The sequence below is a fragment of the Eumetopias jubatus genome, unplaced genomic scaffold (assembly GCF_037043125.1).
Source record: "Eumetopias jubatus isolate StellerSeaLion01/CBP00866 unplaced genomic scaffold, mEumJub1_p1.0 scaffold_3, whole genome shotgun sequence".
Classification (NCBI taxonomy): Eukaryota; Metazoa; Chordata; class Mammalia; order Carnivora; family Otariidae; genus Eumetopias; species Eumetopias jubatus.
Genome location: NW_028274809.1, coordinates 181,519,619 through 181,538,805, shown reverse-complemented (window position 1 = coordinate 181,538,805; position 19,187 = coordinate 181,519,619). Strand labels below are relative to the sequence as shown.

The 19,187-nt window shown below is 40.9% G+C and overlaps 1 protein-coding gene and 1 pseudogene across 1 annotated transcript in view; both read right to left on the bottom strand.

Annotated features, from left to right (window-relative positions):
• IPO5 (importin 5) overlaps nucleotides 1-5,417 on the bottom strand; it is a 41,739-nt gene extending 36,322 nt beyond the window's left edge. The window contains exon 1 of the mRNA XM_028112042.2: nucleotides 5,262-5,417. Coding sequence (XP_027967843.1) covers nucleotides 5,262-5,351 — 90 coding nt within the window. The 5' untranslated portion in view covers nucleotides 5,352-5,417. The remainder of the gene's footprint in view (nucleotides 1-5,261) is intronic.
• A 7,152-nt stretch (nucleotides 5,418-12,569) lies between these two features.
• On the bottom strand, nucleotides 12,570-13,532 carry LOC114215891 (NAD(P)H pyrophosphatase NUDT13, mitochondrial-like; annotated as a pseudogene).
• Between the last annotated feature and the right edge of the window lie 5,655 nt (nucleotides 13,533-19,187).

The window sequence follows — 19,187 nt, the reverse complement described above, 5'->3', positions numbered from 1 at the left end:
TGACACTATCAAAAGATGGATTGTCAGAGTGAATCAAAATACAAGATCTAAATATACACTGTCTGCAAAAGTAAGTTAAAGAGAAGTATAGATTCATGTGCACGTATACCAATTCTAACAAGAGCAGTCTTTTACTGTGGAAAATACATCATTCTTTGAAAGACACTTGGAATTGTTTTCCCCAAGAAGATGTTTACCTTGTCTGCTCTCTAAGAGCTACCACCGCTATAACTGCTTGGTTTCTCTGGACAGAAGTGACAAGGACAAGGGAGGGAACGCAGGGTCTCCCTGAATCCACATCTACCTTATTATAACTTTTATTAAGTGCTCTGTGGCATCCCTGAAATATTGATAGATAAGGAAATAAAGGCTCAGAAGTGAAATGACCTGCCCAAGGTTACATACAATAAGCAGTAGAAAGAACTCTGGTTTTCTGAGGCCAGCTGTACTCAAAATCTCCTTAGCACTGAACACTCTTTCCAGGTTTCACTCCTGGGGTCTGTCTGACTCCACCAACCAACCAGTTCTATTTATACACCGCTACATAGTTCTCAAACTTCTCAAACATATCTCAATCCAAAGAATACATGTGGGGGAAAGGAGAATTCAAAATCTTCTGATAACCTCAAGTTCTTCTCAAGTACATAAGCACACAGGAACACAACGATGCTGAAAACTGTGACAAGCATTTACAGCTGAGGAGAGAAGATGGTCTGGATTCATGTAGACAGAAATGAGGTAATTTATGTAGAGATATTCATAAGATGATTGCAAAAATGGATATGTACCTTGAGGTTTCTCACTTAATCTTTATGAATGCAACTGAAAGACGGGTTATAGCATTTTCATTTAAACACAGTCTCTCACAGTACATAAAAATGCCTTTTTATTCTTTGTCCCTACCTTCGATGCTATAAATGTTTAAGACTTTCATTTCCAGTGGTCTAAATCAAGTTTCAGAAAAAAAATTCCTTACTAGGATATCACTCTCAGAAAACCTTGCCCAGCTGGGACTATTAGTTTGACAGTTCTACTATGCTAATTCTAGTAGACACTTACAAACATTAGGTCAAATACTGAACTCTATTCCATAAGGAACTAGAAGTCAATAAAGAGTTTATATGAGTGACATCTGATTCCTGAGAGAGGGTTCTCCCCCATTTGTTATGTTCCGCTGTGGCAATCCAGATATTGTATTACATTTATACCGTAACACTGGTCAAGGATAATAGTTTGGCAAAAAGAACACAGATTTAAAATCAAGTTATTAGCCTAAATAGACTGAGTTCCACCAAAACAGGGATGCTATCTTTCTCCTCATATTCCCAGCACATTGGAGTGCAGCAAATACAAAGAACACATATATAAAGACTACATAAAAATATAAAGACTCTTTCTAAGAATATTCCTAGCACTAGGCCAGGCAGGTTCAGTGAATGTTGCCAGCGTCACAGCAAACAGAATTTCAACTCCATTTGATTTTACCATGCACAATCCCACAATGTAAAGCAGATTTCACCTCCCCCTTTCCTGCCCACAAAGAAGAAATGCTAATAAGTACTTACTTCACTCATTCCATAAATATTTATCATGAGCCTACCTTGCATATGAAGAGGGGACAAGTTTTACCTAGTAAACACCCTGGTTCCTCAAAAATCAAGCACATTTTTCAATGTTACCTTCCTCCAATTAAAATCTCATTAATGAAGTTCTATATTAGAATCAATGAAAAACAAAGTCAATGGAAAAAATAAGAATGTAAAATCCATGCATATGATTAATAAAATACTTAAGCTTATGTCATAAAAATGTCTAGTCATGAATGCCATGGACATTCAACTTTGTATTACCTGTCAACTACTTATTCAATCGTTTATTCATGTTACTGTATTTTGAGACTTAGGGGCATTGAAATCATTTCTTCAAGCATCAGAAACATTTTTTGTAAAGTTAAAGAGAAAAAATCCTTGAAGATTTAACAGAAATATAAAGCGCACCAAATGGTTTATACAATGGAAGTTTTAAAAAACTTTTAAGTTTTGAAGACTTTTAATGTTTTCAATATATTACAATGAAAGTCTTCTACTGTACTTGATTTCACATTTGAATATAAAACAAGTCACCTTACTCGACAGTTTGGTATTTGTGTCAATTAAGTATTTTTTTTAAAGATTTTTAAAAAAATTTATCTGACAGAGAGAGACACAGCGAGAGAGGGAACACAAGCAGGGGGAGTGGGAGAGGGAGCAGCAGGCTCCCCGCGGAGCAGGGAGCCCGATGCAGGGCTCGATCCCAGGACCCTGGCATCATGACCTGAGCCGAAGGCAGCCGCTTAATGACTGAGCCACCCGGGCGCCCTCAATTAAGTATTTTTATTTTGACGGAGTAAATTACAAAGATATTTACTGACCTTTTGCCAATTCTTTAGTTAAAAAAAATTTATTTGCTACTTCAGACAGTAATACTCCATTTAATTTAGTTTGATTACTTATAAACAGCTCATTTCATAAGGCAAAAAAAGGGGTATTAAAATATATGCAGCTATTTATCTTTCAAATAATATTTTGCTTTCTTAAGAAGCTCTATTTACAGTCCAACTTTGTGTTATATGAGACCAGGAAACTTCCCCTCTAACATTTACCTTTTTTGGTGTCAAATTAAGAATATTCTATTTTATAATACCTAATTTACATATTAATATGTTTCTGAAAGTAAAAATGTACTACCTGAATGATAGGAATAGAGACTAACAGTACAGTTGATCCTTGAGCAACATGGGTTTGAACTGTGCGGGTCCACTTATACATGGATTTTTTATGACTACAGTATAGTACTGGACTGTCTCTTCTCCGCTTATGATTTTCTTAGTAACATTTCTTCTCTAGCTTAGTTTGTTGTAAAAATATAGTATATAATATGCATAACATACGATATATGTTAATTGGCTGTTTATGTTATTGGTAAGACTTCCAGTCAACAGGAGGTTATTAGTTAAGTTTTGGGGAGTTGGGGGTGTGGGGGCTGTTGTCCCTGACCTCTGAGTTGTTCAAGGGTCAACTGTACTTTTCAATTGTTCTTTATGAGAAAATGTGCTGAATGCTCCTAACTATCCCCAAAGTGATGGAAGTGATAAAAGATTTACAACAGGCACCAATTGGAATTCAAGCTGAACCAGACACTGGTATTTAGTTCAATAGAAGAGAGATTCCCCACTAGGCTTGACAATAGAGACTTAAGCAACTGGAGGGAAGAGGGAGAATTAAACTCGCTTACTAATTACAATGCTGTTCTACTTTGTAATACATGGCAATTTCTATTATGGGTTGGGATTAAGAACTTATTTTGGTGAAAAATTACCTCCAGAGTTAGCAAAATGCATTAAAATGTTTTTATAGGCATCATCACATCCCTCTGACAGGAGTGCAAACTGATGCAACTAATCAATGCACATTACTTCCAAGGACAAATGCTACTTTTAAGTATTCCACAAGTAAACCCGGCAAAGTCTGAAAAGATAGGTATGCATGTATTCCCATTTTTAAGAGGACAATGGAAACCTAATGTCCATTCATAGGAGGGTTGGATGAATAAATAATACAACCACATGATGGAATACTACATAGCTGCTTTAACAAAATCTCTTATGTGGCAATGTGAAATACGCTGAGTGAAAAATCCAAGTTGCACAACAGTATGCATATAAAAGGCCCATTCATGTAAAAATGAATGTATACATTTGCACTAGTAAAGATATTTTCAGGGACTACTCACAAGACACTTAAAAGTAGTTACCTTTGGGGAATGGGAAAAAAACGATCTGCGCTGTTTAAATTTTTACCCTGAACACATATCACATGTATAATACATGAATCAAAAATCATTAGACTAAAGTTAATAATTGTTTAAAGTGCTTTTTCATACAGAACTGAACTTCCAGTGTATTTACTTTACATATTATAAAACCACTAAGCGTAGCCAGCATATCTTAATCTAGTCAAAGTAAATATTAACAACATTGTGATTCTAAAGACATGCATAAAATTCATGACAAGAGGACTTGTCCCCCAATTTCATCAGCCACATGTAAAATAAATTTCTGCTCTGTAAAAATATCTGGCTGAACATCCTTCACTGAATCTTATAAAAATCTTCAATCTTGTGGTGGCAGAGAACTCTACATATAATCAAGTATGAAGACATACTTATAATGCACTTAAAAGAATCTAGAAAGTTTCTGCCCTTCCCTTTTAGTGTCTCCCGTATATATCGTGGTCTCAACACTGACAGCATTAACATCAGTCTGATACTGAACTACGTGTCTTGCTGCTACTTGGTAAAGGAACTTGCAGATACGTCTGAAATACTACTGTCTCTTGAAAATATATCCACAGCTCCACAATTTGGAGTCCAGAAGCCAAAGGTGGCTTAAAAAGAAAAATAAAAAAAAAGAGAGAGAGAGAGAGATTCAGGTTAGATTTAATGAAATTAAAGACTTAAACATATGGTGGCACTGGCCCACTTAAACAACGGAAGTCCCAGGACATCGCAGCTATGTTATGAGACCACAAATCTCTAGAGATCAAAGAAAAATTTGTCTTGAGGAAGAATAAAGGTGGATGGTGCTTGGAAAGAAACCCTAAAGGCAACTCACAAAACCGTGGGCGGGTGGAGGGGAGAGGGAAATCCAGCTTCCGATGTCGGGAACTAGACAAGAAAAAGAGGACTAAATGGAAGTAAGTGGAAAGGCAAGAGAAGACACACATTTCAAAAAGAGGGGATGGGGGAGGGAGGGAAAGGCGAAGACAGGAGAGAAACAGAGCTGATGGGTCAGGGAGCAGCCGGGGTTTGGGGCACCAGGAGGGCTAGGCTGGGTGGAGACCGAGGTTGGAAGGGTGGGGGAGGCTCCCACCGGGAGAAAGCGGGAAAGGGGCGAGGGGAACCCCGGGCCCGCCCCACACCCCACATCCCTCCCCGCCGCCCGACTTCCCCATCTGGGCGGGGGCAGCGTGTCAGGAGTGGCTGCACGTGTGCGCAAGGGGTGGCGAGGTAGTAACTGGCGCCGGGCGCCGCGGGGACAAGGGCCGGAAGGGCCCGGGGGCACGGCCAGGAGCCGCGGGCCGCCTCACACGTGGGCTGCGCGGCCGCCGCCCGGCCCCGGCCTGCGCGGCCACGGCTGAGCGGCCGAGGCCCGGCGGGGCGGTGTCGGGGGAAGGGCGGCGCGCCGGCCCGGGCGCGGGGTCGGGGGTGGCGAGCTCGGTTACCTCTGCCTGTTTCCGGACCACATTGTCGGGGCTGAGCAGGTTTCCCAGGAGCAGGTAGAACTGTTGCTGCTCCGCCGCGGCCGCCGCCATTGCGCTAGGCGTGTGAGAGAGAAGGAGGGAGGGGAGACAGGAGCCGTGAGGCGCGCTGGCGGGCCGGCGGGAGGGGTGGGGGCGGGCCCAGCGCGGGGACCTGCACCAGCGGCGGCGCGGGGCTGGGGGGGGAAGGGGGGCGGGCGGGAAAGGGCGGGGCAAAGGGGAAAGGGGAGGATGGGGCGGGGCCTCGCGACCCCTCACCCCGCCGCGGCCCCCAGCGCCAGCTTCTCATTGGCTCTGGGCGCGGGAGGCGGGGCCGAGGCCGCCTCCTCCGGGGCCGCGCCGATTGGCCACGCACCCTGCAGTGCCGTCACTGGCGACTCGCGGCGGGCAGCCCGGCTTGTCGCGGGCGAGGTGGGGCGGGGACTTTGCCGGCCAGCTGGGGCCTGGGGTGACGTCGGGAAGGTGGCGGGAGGGGCTGGCTGGCGGGCCGCGCCGCGCCGCGGGGCGTGAGGTCCGGCTGGGGAGGTGGGGCTAGCTTCAGAGCGCGGGAGATTTCGGCGCCGAGGGCTGGCCGGCGTCCTCCTCTGCCGCCTGCTAGCCCCTCCCCGCGGCGCGACGAGTGCCCCCCAGCCCCGGTTCCCTAGGTCTCTAGAACCCTAAACCTCCACTCCCCTGGGAGGAGCTCCTTTGAAGCCCACTTCCCGCTTAAATTCCACTCCCGGCTTCACAGGCTTCTTCATGTGTCAGACCCTCCGACCTCCCCCAGGACTATGACTCAAGCCGCCCCTTCCTCCCGCGGTGCTCACCAGTGACTCACACCTTCGGCTTGTCCGGCAAAGGTGTTACTCAGCCCTGGGCTTTCCAGCCAGGCCTCCCCTCCCCTCCCCAGCCCAGGGTCGTCCGGAGTTGTCCACGTAGCGCATGTGCCTCCAGCCCCTCCCCACCCAGGATCCGAGATTATTCCCTGAATTCCTTGTTTTGGGGTCCCGTTCTTTCAATGATTGGGAGAAATTGGGAGAGAGAATCCCTCCCTAAAGCAACACTGGTTTGCAGAGCTGATCTAAATGTTTATGGATTCCTACCGATACTAAGGGGCCCAGAGACCTGATTTCAATGGCATAAACAATACACCCAATCTTCCTTTACTACTGGAGCTGCCCAAATCGGAGAAATCAGTGTTTAAGTCAAAGGGCACTTCTCTCGAGCCCCTACCGAGTCCAGTGTTTTGAGCTAAGGGTGATAGTGGAGAAAAGAATTCATTTTTGCCTCTAAAGGACCGTGGTAGGGAGGAGGTTCACATTAGGTGAGAGAGTACTACACTTCGGGCAGCTCGTAGGGAATTTAATTTCCTATTGGCTATCCTGAAGTTCTGCTCTCTGGAAATTTACTTAAAACATTTGCTTTTAAGTGAGTGATTTTAAGCCTTAGCTGTATGTTGGAATCCAGGCCAGTGGGTCCAGAATCTCTGGGCAGAGACCCCGGGATCGTTATGCAATTGTGATTGCCAGATAAGATCTTTTAAAGGATTCTAACGAATTGGTGGAGAAAACTCCCTTAGAAAGTTTTAGCTGTGTCAGTGATGCGTTCTCCACAAGAGGTCTGCAGACCTATCTTTGTAGAATTGATGTTTCTTAGATGTGACGATTTGTTGTTCTTATGACGCATTATTTCTTTAAAGATAGACCGTTATGTAGATTAATTTGGGGTAGTTTTTTTTTTTTTTTTTTTTTGCTTGGTATTTATTTAGGTCAGCGGTGGTCATGTCTGGATTCTGAGGAGTCTTTTTCCTCACTCAAGATTATTAAGATTTTGGGAATTACTTACCCAAACCATTTTATGACTAGGTTACCAGGGAAATAAGATGACCTGTCTAGAGGCTTGCTTAGGGTATGGCCTGATCTCCAGTTACTTTTTAAAAATCTGTGGTATGTGTTTTATTGGCAATGACTCTGTAGATTACATATATTTGTTTAATAATTATTAAATAATCGAAATTCCAACGTAAGTCTACAGATATGTCAAGGTAGGGAGCTTGTTTTCTTGGTGAGGCAAAGCATAAACTTATTTCAGTTTATAAATAAAACAAGTTAATGGTGACATCAGCTGCTGGAATATGAAATGTCAGCCTACGCTTATTTTAATATTGTAAGTTTCCAGTCAAAATGGAAGGAGATTTTTAAGGGTAAGAAATAAAGAGATCCCCAAATGGGAGAAATTCCTGTAAACTTGGGGTGGATATCAGCCATCCTGACAAGTGAGACCAGTTCTGGTGTCCAGGAAGCCTCCGAAGTGGGAACTGCATTTTCAACAGCAGACCTGCCAGTTTGGAGAGTTCCTAATGCTCAGCCTTTTGGGAATTTATGGCGCTTAGAAACCCATTTCCCATGGAGAGAGTCCTGTTTGTTTTATGAGTATTATCTCCCCATAAGAAAATAGCTCAGATAATTGTATAATGGCAGCCCACAAGAATAGAGGTTTATTTCCCAAGGAGATTAGATGGTGGAAGGTAAAGAACCTTGAACTTGAGTGAATTTGGGTACTTGGTCTCTTACTACTTATGTGCACTTGAGTGAGCACTTAATGTCTCTAAGCCTCGATTTCTCATCTATAAAATGGAATAATAATGGCTGTTAAGGTATGATATTAATCACAACAGTTCTGACATTAAATTATAATTGGAAATGAAATGGAGGGGTGGAACACCTTTAGTATTGTTCACTCCCGATTAGCTGTCATTGCTTTGGCCCAGTTAACCGTGAACAGCCAGCTCCTGATACCTTCCACTTCAGCTTATTAGACCTGACCCTACCTCTATTAAATTCTGGGGGCATATTTGCTCAGAGCGTTTACAACCCCTTGTGAAAAAGGGTGAGGTTGGGAAAATGGAAGACTTGAAGTTTCTCTCAACTAGGACATGAAATCTGGGTAATTTAGTTTTTTTTTTAAGATTTATTTATTTTAGAGAGAGAGTGGGGAGAGGGTCAGATGGAGAGAATCTTCAAGCAGACTCCCCGCTGAGCGCAGAGCCCCACATGGGGCTTGAGGCTCTATCTCACAAACCCTGAGGTCATGACCTGAGCCAAAATCAAGAGTTGGTGCTTAATTGACTGAGCCACCAAGGTGCTCTGGTAATTTGGGATTTTTGATGTTCGTCAGAAGGTACTGCACAGCCTGGTCATGACCTATTTATCATAATACAGGAGGCAAGACTCCTTAAGGAGAGAGCATCAGAATCTTCTTCAGGTACTGCTCTTGGTTTTATGGGTTTTCACGTTAATGGGAGTGGCTGGAGAAGTTAGGCTTTTAAAAACCCTGTGAAAGCTTCTCTCAGCTGGAGTAGAATTTGGTCTTGTCTGTCATTTCTGGTTTATTGGATGCTGAGTGTAAATAAAATAAGATTCTCCCAAATGAGCAATCTGTAAATTTTTAAAAGTTGCCCCGGGACTCCAAAAGAACCTCAACTACTTGTCCTGGTAGTTGTAAGCACATGTGCTCTCTGTATCACAACTTATTATGAGGGTCAGTTTAAATAATACAAATGAAAATATTATAATCACTAACTGTATACAGCTAAGAGGTGATGGTATTCTTTACAGGTGTTTGTATTAATAGTTAACTTGGTACAATAAAAAAAGTTGGCTTTGTTTTCTCATTTGTAAAAGGGGAATAACACTTCTTCATAGGGGTATTGTAAAAGTTAGGATAATATTTGTAAATTTTCATGGCATGGTGTCTGCATAGTACTCAATAATTATCAGCTATTATTAATTAGACGGATTTTAGGATTAAATAAGAAATAGACCTCAGACAGCTACATGTGATATGGATGTATGCATCACACTTGTGTGTGTAGAAAGTGTATTTGCATATTTTCTGTTAGTCTCCCTCCCGATTATGCAGAATAAAATAGTACATTGACGGATTAAGGATTAGTTAATAGGCATTGGACTGATAAACAAGATTTCTAACTCTTTCTAATATTGATGCTCTTTGTTGCTTAGATAAGAGCCAGCAAAAGAGATGAGAACTGTTGAGAAAAGTTGTTTGCTGAAAATAAAATGCTGAACTGTTTACATTTCTTCAGCTGCTTTTTATCAAGACTTTCAAACCCCCCTGTCTGAAGCTGTCTGTTACAGTCAGAGCATGCCAAGCAGGGGCAAGTGAAACCTTCACATTCCCAAAGGGCACTGCACACAATAGTCAGCAAATTGTTACATTGAACACAAGCAGGGGTTATTTGGATTCCATTAGTTTCTTTTGCTCTTTCTCTGTTTCTCTCTCTCATAGTTTTATATATGAAATTTACTGAATTCTGCAGGTGTTTGGATACATTTTAGGGAGGTGTAGAGTTTGGAGGCTAGGATCACAGGCTCCAAGAGCCAGCCAGAATGAGAATTCAAATAATGACTTTACAACTTGGATGTGGTGATCTTGCCCAAGTTAATTAAACTTCTAAACTTCTAAACTTCTATCTAAGCCCCAGTTCCCTCTTCTATGAAATGGAGATAAAAGAAGTACCTTCCACCATGTGTTAAAATACTTGGCCTAGTGCCTAGCACAGAGTAAATGCTTAATAAATGTTAGCTATCATTACTGATGCAGATTGAAACCTCCAAGATTTGTAAATTTAATTCTGACTGTACATCTACTTGTTAGGTTATTATGTTTTTATACTCATTATATAAGCAGTCATGTTATAGCAATGTATAATAAATTGTGGTTAAGAAAAAATTATTTAAGTTTGATGTGATCAAAATGGAGCATTTTAAGGCCATTTTCAGTTTTAAATGCTATAGTTCTTTGTCCAGAATGGTAGCCACTAGCCATTGTGGTTATTGATCACTTGAAATGTAGCTAGTTTGAAAATAAGTGTGCTTTAAGAGTAAGGTGCAGACTAAATTTCAGAGACTTAGTAGAAAATTAGGAATAACAATTTTGGGGTGCCTGGCTGGGTCAGTCGGTTAAGTGTCCAACTCTTGATTTCGGCTCAGGTCGTGATCTCAGGGTTGTAAGATGGAGCCCCGAGTCTGGATCCATGCTCAGAGGGGAGTCAGCTTGAGATTCTCTCTCTCCCTCTCCCTCTGCCTCTCCCACTCCTGCTCTCTTATTTATTTGAGAGAGAGAAAGAGAGCGCGCATGAAGGGGGAGGGACAGAGAGAGAGGGAGAAGCAGACTCGCTGCTGAGCAGGGAGCCCAACATGGGGCTGGATCCCAGGTCCCTGGGATCATGACCTGAGCCAAAGATAGATGCTTAACCGACTGAGCCACCAGGTGCCCTAAATAAATAAATCTTAAAAAAAGGAATAATTAACAATTTTATGTTGATCACATGCAGAAATGATGACATATTGAGTTAAATAAAATATGTAAATTATACTTATTAATAAGTGATAATTATTAACTACATTAACAATTTTTCCTGTTTTTACTTTTAAAAATATGACTATTAGAAACTTTAAAATTACATGTGTGACTTGCATTTGTGGTTCACATGTTATTTCTATTCAACAGTACTTTGCTAGAGAGTCGTAAAATAACCAACTAGCTATACACAAGTGTCCTACATACTTTGTTAATTTAGATTTAGGGAGTGACTCGTCAACAAAGTGAAATTAAGTTACCTTATAGTGCTTTCTGTTGCTTCCAGTTTTCTGACTTGATTCTCAGGGATTTGGAGACATGGTACAGTACTTCCTGAGCAGTGTTCCTTGCTTAGGAATTTCCTTTCCCTGCTGGTTGGACATTAAAGAGATTTGTGAACCTCTAGAAAGTAAGACTCCAAATTTGATTCTCTAGAATAAATCCTTAAAGTTAAGTCAAGAACTAGTTAAGAGCTGGGGGAAAGAAGAACTCTTTTTATTTTTTTTTATGTTGATTTTCATTTAAATGTGGTGAATGGTTTAAAAACCATCATTCACTGTATTCACTATATTCACCTGAAATAAAAATATGCACAGCAGAAGAATTTAGTTTTAAGCGTTTTTCCGTAGAACACAAGTAGGTTGAAAGTAAAAGGACAGAAAAAGATATCCCATGAAGCAGTATCCAAAAGAGAGCCAAAACGGCTATCCTGTATCAGACAAAACAGATTTAAGATAAAATTATCTAAGACAAAGCAGGATATTTTATTATAATCAAAGGGTCAATCAGCCAGGAAGACAAAGCAGTTACATATACATGTACCTATGAACAGAGCCGGGAAATACATGAAGCAAAACTTGACAGAACTGAAGGGAGAAATTCAATAAAATAGTTGGAGACTCCAATCTCCACTCTTTGTGTGTGTGTGTGTGTGGAAATTTATTTTATTTCCTCCAGATAAATTCTCCCCGATGACAAGGTATAGAATGACATACACGAATGATGAGCAATCCTAAATTTAGTTTATCCCGTAAAACAAGAAATGGTTCGCTCTCATTAACCCCTCAGCTGAAGTTACAACACTTAACAGTCTGCAAATGGCAGTGACCATTTTATATTTAGGAAATCAGACATGGCAAAGTGATCATCTTTTCCTTGGGTCACAAGCTGAGCAAGTAACAGCAAAAGACATAGCTCTCTTAAGCCCCACTGGGATGCAGTTACCCCAGCAGAACATCACTGCATCTGATTTATTATAGAGTACTCTGAGGAAGACCTTGGCTCCCACTTTCGTCATCCCTTCAGACGACTTAAAGAAATAAGGCTTTTATTTAAATACCATGTACAAAATACCTGTACATGAATTTTTTAATGTTGTATTGTGCCATTTTCCTTAGTTCTATGAGGATGAAAGGTAACTCAGTAGTGGGTTGAGATTTGCTATGTATCTTCAATACTAAGATAAAATTAAAATTATACCAGGCACATTTTGGCAGTTAGTGTAAACCCCGCATTAATGAGATACATGCCAAAAGATGTTTCCTTCCAAGACAGTGAAAATGGGTGCATGGAGGCCTATATCCAAGCTAATGCTTCAAACTTTCGTGTGATTTTGACAATTGTCATTATCAGTTTGGCATTTTGATTGCCTATGAATAGGAACTTCCTTGACACTGTTATTAGAGGCATCCGCTGTAGGGTCACCTCCTGCTCTGCCTTAGTATGAAGTTGGAGATGGCCTTTGGTCACCTCCCCTTTATCCACTGATCTCTTTTATGCCCCTCCAGGATACTGATCTAGGTGGCTCAATCTGAGCTAAGTGGGCAGGGTAGAGCAGGACGGCTTTTCCACCCACTCCTTAATCAGTTGGTGGGCAACGGCTAACTTAGGGGGCAACCAGAATGTCCCATACTGTTGCTGAGTATATGGATTGTTTTTCCTCAGGGCTGTGGTTACCTCATCATGACTGAACCAGCCAACTGCCTCTAGTTCTTTCAAGTTCACCTGGATCTCTGTCTGCCCTGGTTGCACAGTTGCATGACAAGCAATCGCGAGTGAGCTATTAGGAAAGGGCCAGTGCTGGGATGTGGAGTACTGCGGTCTTTCCACCTCCAATCCCACCTCTTCTGCAACTTCTCTCCAGACAGCCTCTTCCAGACTTTCACCTATATCACAAAAACCTGCCCAGGCAGAATACATTCCCTTGGGAAAGGAACTCTGGCAGGCAAGCAGACATTGAGTCCCATCTGACACCAGAGTGATCACCCCAGGAGCCATCTGTGGATAATAGATAATCTTATTGGAAGGGCACACATGCTTGCTGCCAGCCATATTCTTCTTGGTGGGCTGCCCGCTTCTGCTACAGAACTGGTGAGCATCATGCCAACGGAGAAGAGCCCAAGCTGTGGTCAACAAGGAGGCATCCTTTGTATTCAGCTGAAGGAGCCTTCCTCAGCTCAGTGAAAGAGCCCTTGAGCTCTGTCTCCATTTCTGGTTTCTGTAAGGAAGCATTTATGAAGAGGAGCTTTTTAGACCTAGATCCAGAGCAAACCATGCTTCATGCTGTTCAGAGCATTCAGTCAGCACAGTCTTCTATTCTTTGTGTGTCCTGTCCACAGCTTGCCAGGAGCCTTTCCAACTCTAGTAGGCTATGCCTGGGGGCCTGGTATTGGTGTCCCGATTTCTGAAGCAAAGGAGCCAGGCTATGAAAGAGATAAAATGCTCCTGTCTGCTGGGCTTTTTTACATGCATCATCATCTTCTTTCAGTTCAAATAAATACCGGGTCTTAGTGACGTAAGTTGACAGCAGCCTAAAGTACCAAAAAGATTTTCTCCTGCAAGCAATTCCACAATACAGGGACATTGTCAGGTCTCTGAATTCTGTTGGGGGAGGGTGCCTTCTTAGTCCTCAAGAATCAGCAGAAACCAGGGAACTCCTCTCAATCTCCACTCTTAATAATGGATAGGACCTCTAGGCAGAAGATGAACAACAAACAGAAGACATGAAGAACACTATACACCATCTAGACCTAACAAACATCTGTAGGACACTCCATCCAACAACAGCAGGATACATATTCTTCTCAAGTGCACAGGGAACATTCTCCAGAAGAGATCACATGTTGGGCCATAAAACAAGTCTTGGTAGATTTAAAAAGACTCAAATCATACAAAGTATGTTCTCCGTCCTCAGCGAAATGAAATTTGAAATCAAGAACAAAAGGAAATCTGAGGAATTCACAAATAAGTGAGCCAGCATCCTTCTAAATAACAAATGGGTTGAAGAAGAAATCACAAGAGAAATTAGTAAATACTTTAAGATGAATGAAAACAAAACCACAGGAGCCCAAAACTTATGGGATACAGTGAAAACAGTGTTCTTGGGAAACTTCAGAGTTGCAAACATCTTCGGTAAAAAAGAAAAGAGAACTCAAATCAATAATGTCACCTAGTTTCTTCAAAACTAGAGAAAGGGCAAACTAAACCCAAGCAAGCAGAAGAGGTAATACAACCAAGAAAGGAAATAAGTGAAATGAGAATTAAAAAACCAAGAGGAAAAAAAGCTGTTCCTTTGAAAAGATCAACAAAATTGACAAACCTTTAGCTAGACCAAGAAAAAGAGACTCAATTACTAAAATTAAAAATAAAAGGGGCTATTAATACCAAACTCTCAGGAATAAAAAAATTATAATCAAACGCTATGAACAATTGTATGCTAACAAATTAGATAACATGGATGAAATGGAAATCCCTAAAAAGTCACAACTACCAAAATGAAATCGAGAAGAAATAGAAAATCTGAATAGTGGGGTGCCTGGGTGGCTCAGTTGGCTAAGTGTCCAACTCTTGATTTTGGCTCAGGTCATGATCTTAGGGTCCTGAGATGGAGTCCCACATCCAGCTCCATGCTCAGCGTGGAGTCTACCTGTCCCTCTCCCTCTGCTCCTCCCCCTGCTTGCTTGCTCCTGCTCTCTTTCTCAAATAAATAAATAGAATCTTAAAAAAAGTAAAGAAAATCTGAATAGACCCATAACAAGCAGAGAGACTGAATTAGTAATAAAATTTCCCACAAAATTCCAGGGCTAGATGGCCTTATTGGGGAATTCTACCAAACATTTAAAGAGAATTAATACCAATCCTTTCTAAGCTCTTCCAAAAACTAGAAGCAGAGTGAATATTTATTCTATGAGGCCAGTTTTAACTTGATACCAAAACCAAAGACATCACAAGGAAACTGCATACCAACATAAATATCGATGCAAAAATTCTCAACCAAATCCTAGCAAACTGAATTCAGCAACATACAAAAAGAATCATATATCATGACTAGGTGGGATTTATCCTAGGAATGCGAAGTTGGTATAACATAAGAAAATCAATCAATGTAATATACCATATTAATGGAATAAAGTATAAAGACCACATGATCATCGAAATTGATGCAGAAAAAACCTTTGACAGAACCCAACACTCTTTCATGATAAAAACACTCAACAGACTAGGAATAGAAGGCAATTTCCTTAAATTTCCATCTAAGAAAAACCCACAGCTAATATGATATTTCCTGGGGTAAAAAATGAATGCTTTCTTCCTGAGATCAAGAAAAAGACAAGAATGTCCATTCTCATCATTTCTATTCAACATTATACTGCAGAGTCACAGATGGTATGATCTTGTATAGAGAAAATCCTGATGAATCCACAAAAATGTTATTAAAACAAATAAATGAATTCAGCAAGGTTGCAGGATACAAGATTAATACACAGAAATCATATATCATATACTAGCAATGAACAATCAAAAAATGAAATAAAAAATCTCTATGATAGCATCAAAAAATAATAAAATGCTCAGAACAAGTCTAACAAACATGTAAGACTTGTACACCAAAAATTATAAAACATGGCTAAAGAAATTTAGAAATATCTGAATAAATGGAAAGACATTCCACGTGCATGACTCGGAAGACTTAGTATTAAGATGGCAATACTCCCCAAATTGATCTACAGATTTAAGCTATACCTATGAAAATTTCAACTGCTTCTTTTCTTCGGAAAAAACATCCTAAAATTCATATGAATTGCAAGAGACTACACATAGCCAAAATAATCTCAAACCAAACAAAAGTTGAAAGACTCACACCTTGATTTTAAAGCTTATTATAAAGCTACACTGTGATACTGGCATAATGATAGACATAAAGATCAATGAACTTGAATGAGGACTTCAGAAATAAACCTTATATTTGTGGTCAATTGATTTTTGAGAAGGGTGCTATGATGGTTGATTTTAGGTTTCAGCTTGGGTAGGCTATGGTGCCCAGTTGTTTGGTCAAACACTAGATGTTTCTGTGAAGATGTTTGTAGATGTGATTAACATTTACAATCAGTTGACTCTAAGTAGATTACCCTCCATAATGGGTGGGTCTCATCTAACCAGTGGAAGGCCTTTACAGCAAAGGCAGGTTTCCAGGGGAAGAAGCATTTCTGCTTCAGGACGTAGAAACACCTTTTGGCTTGGTCTGCAAATTTCAGACTCCACACTGCAAAATCAACTCTTGCCTGAATTTACACTTGCTGTCCTGCCCTAAGGATTTCAGACATGCCAGTCCCCATAATCACATGAGCTAGTTCCTTAAAATAGATCTCTTTACATATATCCCATTGGTTCTTTTTCTCTGGAGAACCCTGACAAATACAGGTGCCAAGGCCATTCATGCGAGAGAACAGTCTTTTCAACAAATGTTGCTGGTACAACTGGATATCCACACGCAAAAGAATGAAGCTGAACTGCTACCTTGTACCATATGCAAATCTCAAAATGGGGCATAGACCTAAATAGAGGAGATAAAACTGTAAGATTCTTAGAAGAAAGCATAAGGCCTTTGATTAGGCAATGGTTTCTTAGATATGGCACCAAAATTACAAAAGACAAAAAAAGAGGAAAGATAAATTGGACTTCATCAAAATTAAAAACTGCTGTGCTTCAAAGGAAACCATCAAGAGAGTGAAAAGACAACCCATAGAATGGGAGAGAATATTTGCTCATCCTATATCTGATAAGGGACTTGTACCCCGAATATATAATGAACTGTTACACTCAATAACAAAAAGACACCCGATTAAAAAGTAGGCAAAACAAACATTTGAATAGAACTTTCCCTACAGAAGATACATGAATGCAAATGGCTAGAGAATATGTTAAAAATGTTCAACGTCATTAGTCATTAGGGAAATACAAGTCAAAACCAAAAAAGGGATTACCACTAGGATAACTATAATAAAAAAGACAATAGCAAGTATTGATGAGGATGTGGAGAAATTGGGACCCCTCATCCTGGAACCCTGGCACATTGCCGATCGGACCATAAAATGGTGCAGTCAAGCTGACAAACAGTTTGGCAGTTCTTCAAAAGTTACACAGAAAGTTACCATATGACCCAGCAATTCTACTAAATACATGCTCAAGAGAAATGGAAACATATGTCTACACAAAAACTTTTACATGAATGTTCATAGCAACATTATTCATGATAGCCAAAACGTGGAAATCCAAAATATCCACAAACTGATGAATAGATAGACAAAGTGTGGCATATCTATTTGGCAATAAAAGAAATAAAGTACTGATAACATATTGCAACATGGATGAATCTTAAAAGTATTATGCCAAGTGAAAGAAGCCAGACACAAAAAGTCACATAGTTTTTGGTTCCATTTATGTGAAATGCCCAGAAGCAGCCAATCCATAGACACAGAAAGTAGATTCGTGTTTGCCAGGGGCCTGGAGGGGAAGGGAGGGAAGGTGGGGTGACTGCTAGTTTCTTTCTGGGGCGATGAAGATGTTCTGGAACGTGACAGGGGTGATGGATGCAAAACTCTATGAGTAAACTAAACAACTGTATATTTAAAAAGTGTGAACTTTATGGTACGTGAATGATATCTCAAAAAAGCTGTTATTTTAAAAACTGTTTTTCCTTAGTGATCTGAAGGAAATTGATCCAGACCTCAATTACTATTTTTTTCCTATTTTCACACTGTTTTTAATTCAATTCAGAATACACAGATGATAGCATTCCTCACCTTCAAACCTGAGCATTCCTAAGCCATTATTTTGGAGTAAAAGGACTAGAGAGAGACTGATATGATTTAGTCTATCTATTTTCCTCTCCATGCATTTGCTATTTATAGCAAGCATCTCACAGTTTGGATACTATGATGTGCACATTTTACCTCATGCATTATGATGGCATTCACAGTGGAGTATCAATTGTGACATCAATCTAGAACTCAAATTTTCACGTACTGGCAGGACAGAGTTTTAGCTGTCTGTAGTTAATGAAGTAGAAACAAAAGGAACCTCATAATATAGTTCATCCTCTTTAATTCCACCCACACTGTGTTGTACTGCTTTATGCCACACTTTACTGTGTTAGCATTTTTTTTTAACATTTTGCTTATTCACTTATTTAGCAAATATGTATTGGGCACTTTCTCGGCAGCAGACACTCCTTGTGAGGATTCAGTAGTGAGCAGGACTGGGTTCCCAACTTCGTGGAGCTTATCTTTTAGAAGAAGCCAGACAATAAAAAAGTCAACTGAGTAGATTAGATAACTCATACGGTGACCAGTGAAAGGAAGATAATGGGTCAAGAATGACTGGGTGGAGTTGGGTGCTACATTGGGGGAGATACTGGAGCAGAGACTTAAAAGATGAGACAAGTTAAAGAAATGGGGGAAATTCCTATTTCCAGCAGAGGACACAGCAAGTGTAAAAGTCCCAAGACAAAATGAAGTCTGGTGTATTCCAGGGAGGAAAGAAGGGTACAGCCAGAGAGGAGTAAGCCATGAGGGGAGGGCTGAGAGGCAAACAGGAGCCAGATCACCGGGGGCATTGTAATCCTTCAGTAGTATGACTTATTCTAGGTGGAATGGGTTAAGTAAGGGATATGACTGGTCTTAACAGATCATTTAACATTTAAACAGTTATAAAAGGTGATTTGGGAGTGATATAGAAACAGTAGGGGGGAGTGAGGAGGCTGGGGGAGCATGAGGAGGTCACTGTGGTACTCCGGGCCAGAGAATAAGGTGGCTTGGACCACAGCAATCAACGGTGTCCAGAGTGGTCTGATTGAGATAGTTTGCTCTCCGAAATAGAGCAGGTTGTAGGGTGCAGAGGCAGATCCAAGTTTTGTAGCTGAAACCTAACACAATTTGAGACCCCTCTATAAGAAAAATGAAACACCGAACATACAACGAGGTCCTCTGGAGGGGCTCCGTGCAAGCAAAAGATCTGGAAGTTTAAGCTCCTCGAGCTCCATGGTGAATCCTCCTCTGAAGGAAGTAAGATAGAGAAGTCAAGAGTGCCTAGGATTTGGGTCTGAGCAATGCCAGTGCCACTAAAATGAGGATGTGTGTGGGGTAAGTTGTGGCGAGAAGAAATTGAGAGGCGAGTTTCATTCATGGTAAGTTTGAGATGCCTAGGAGACATCCAAGTGGGGGATGTCCAGCAAGCCATTGGACAGGGATG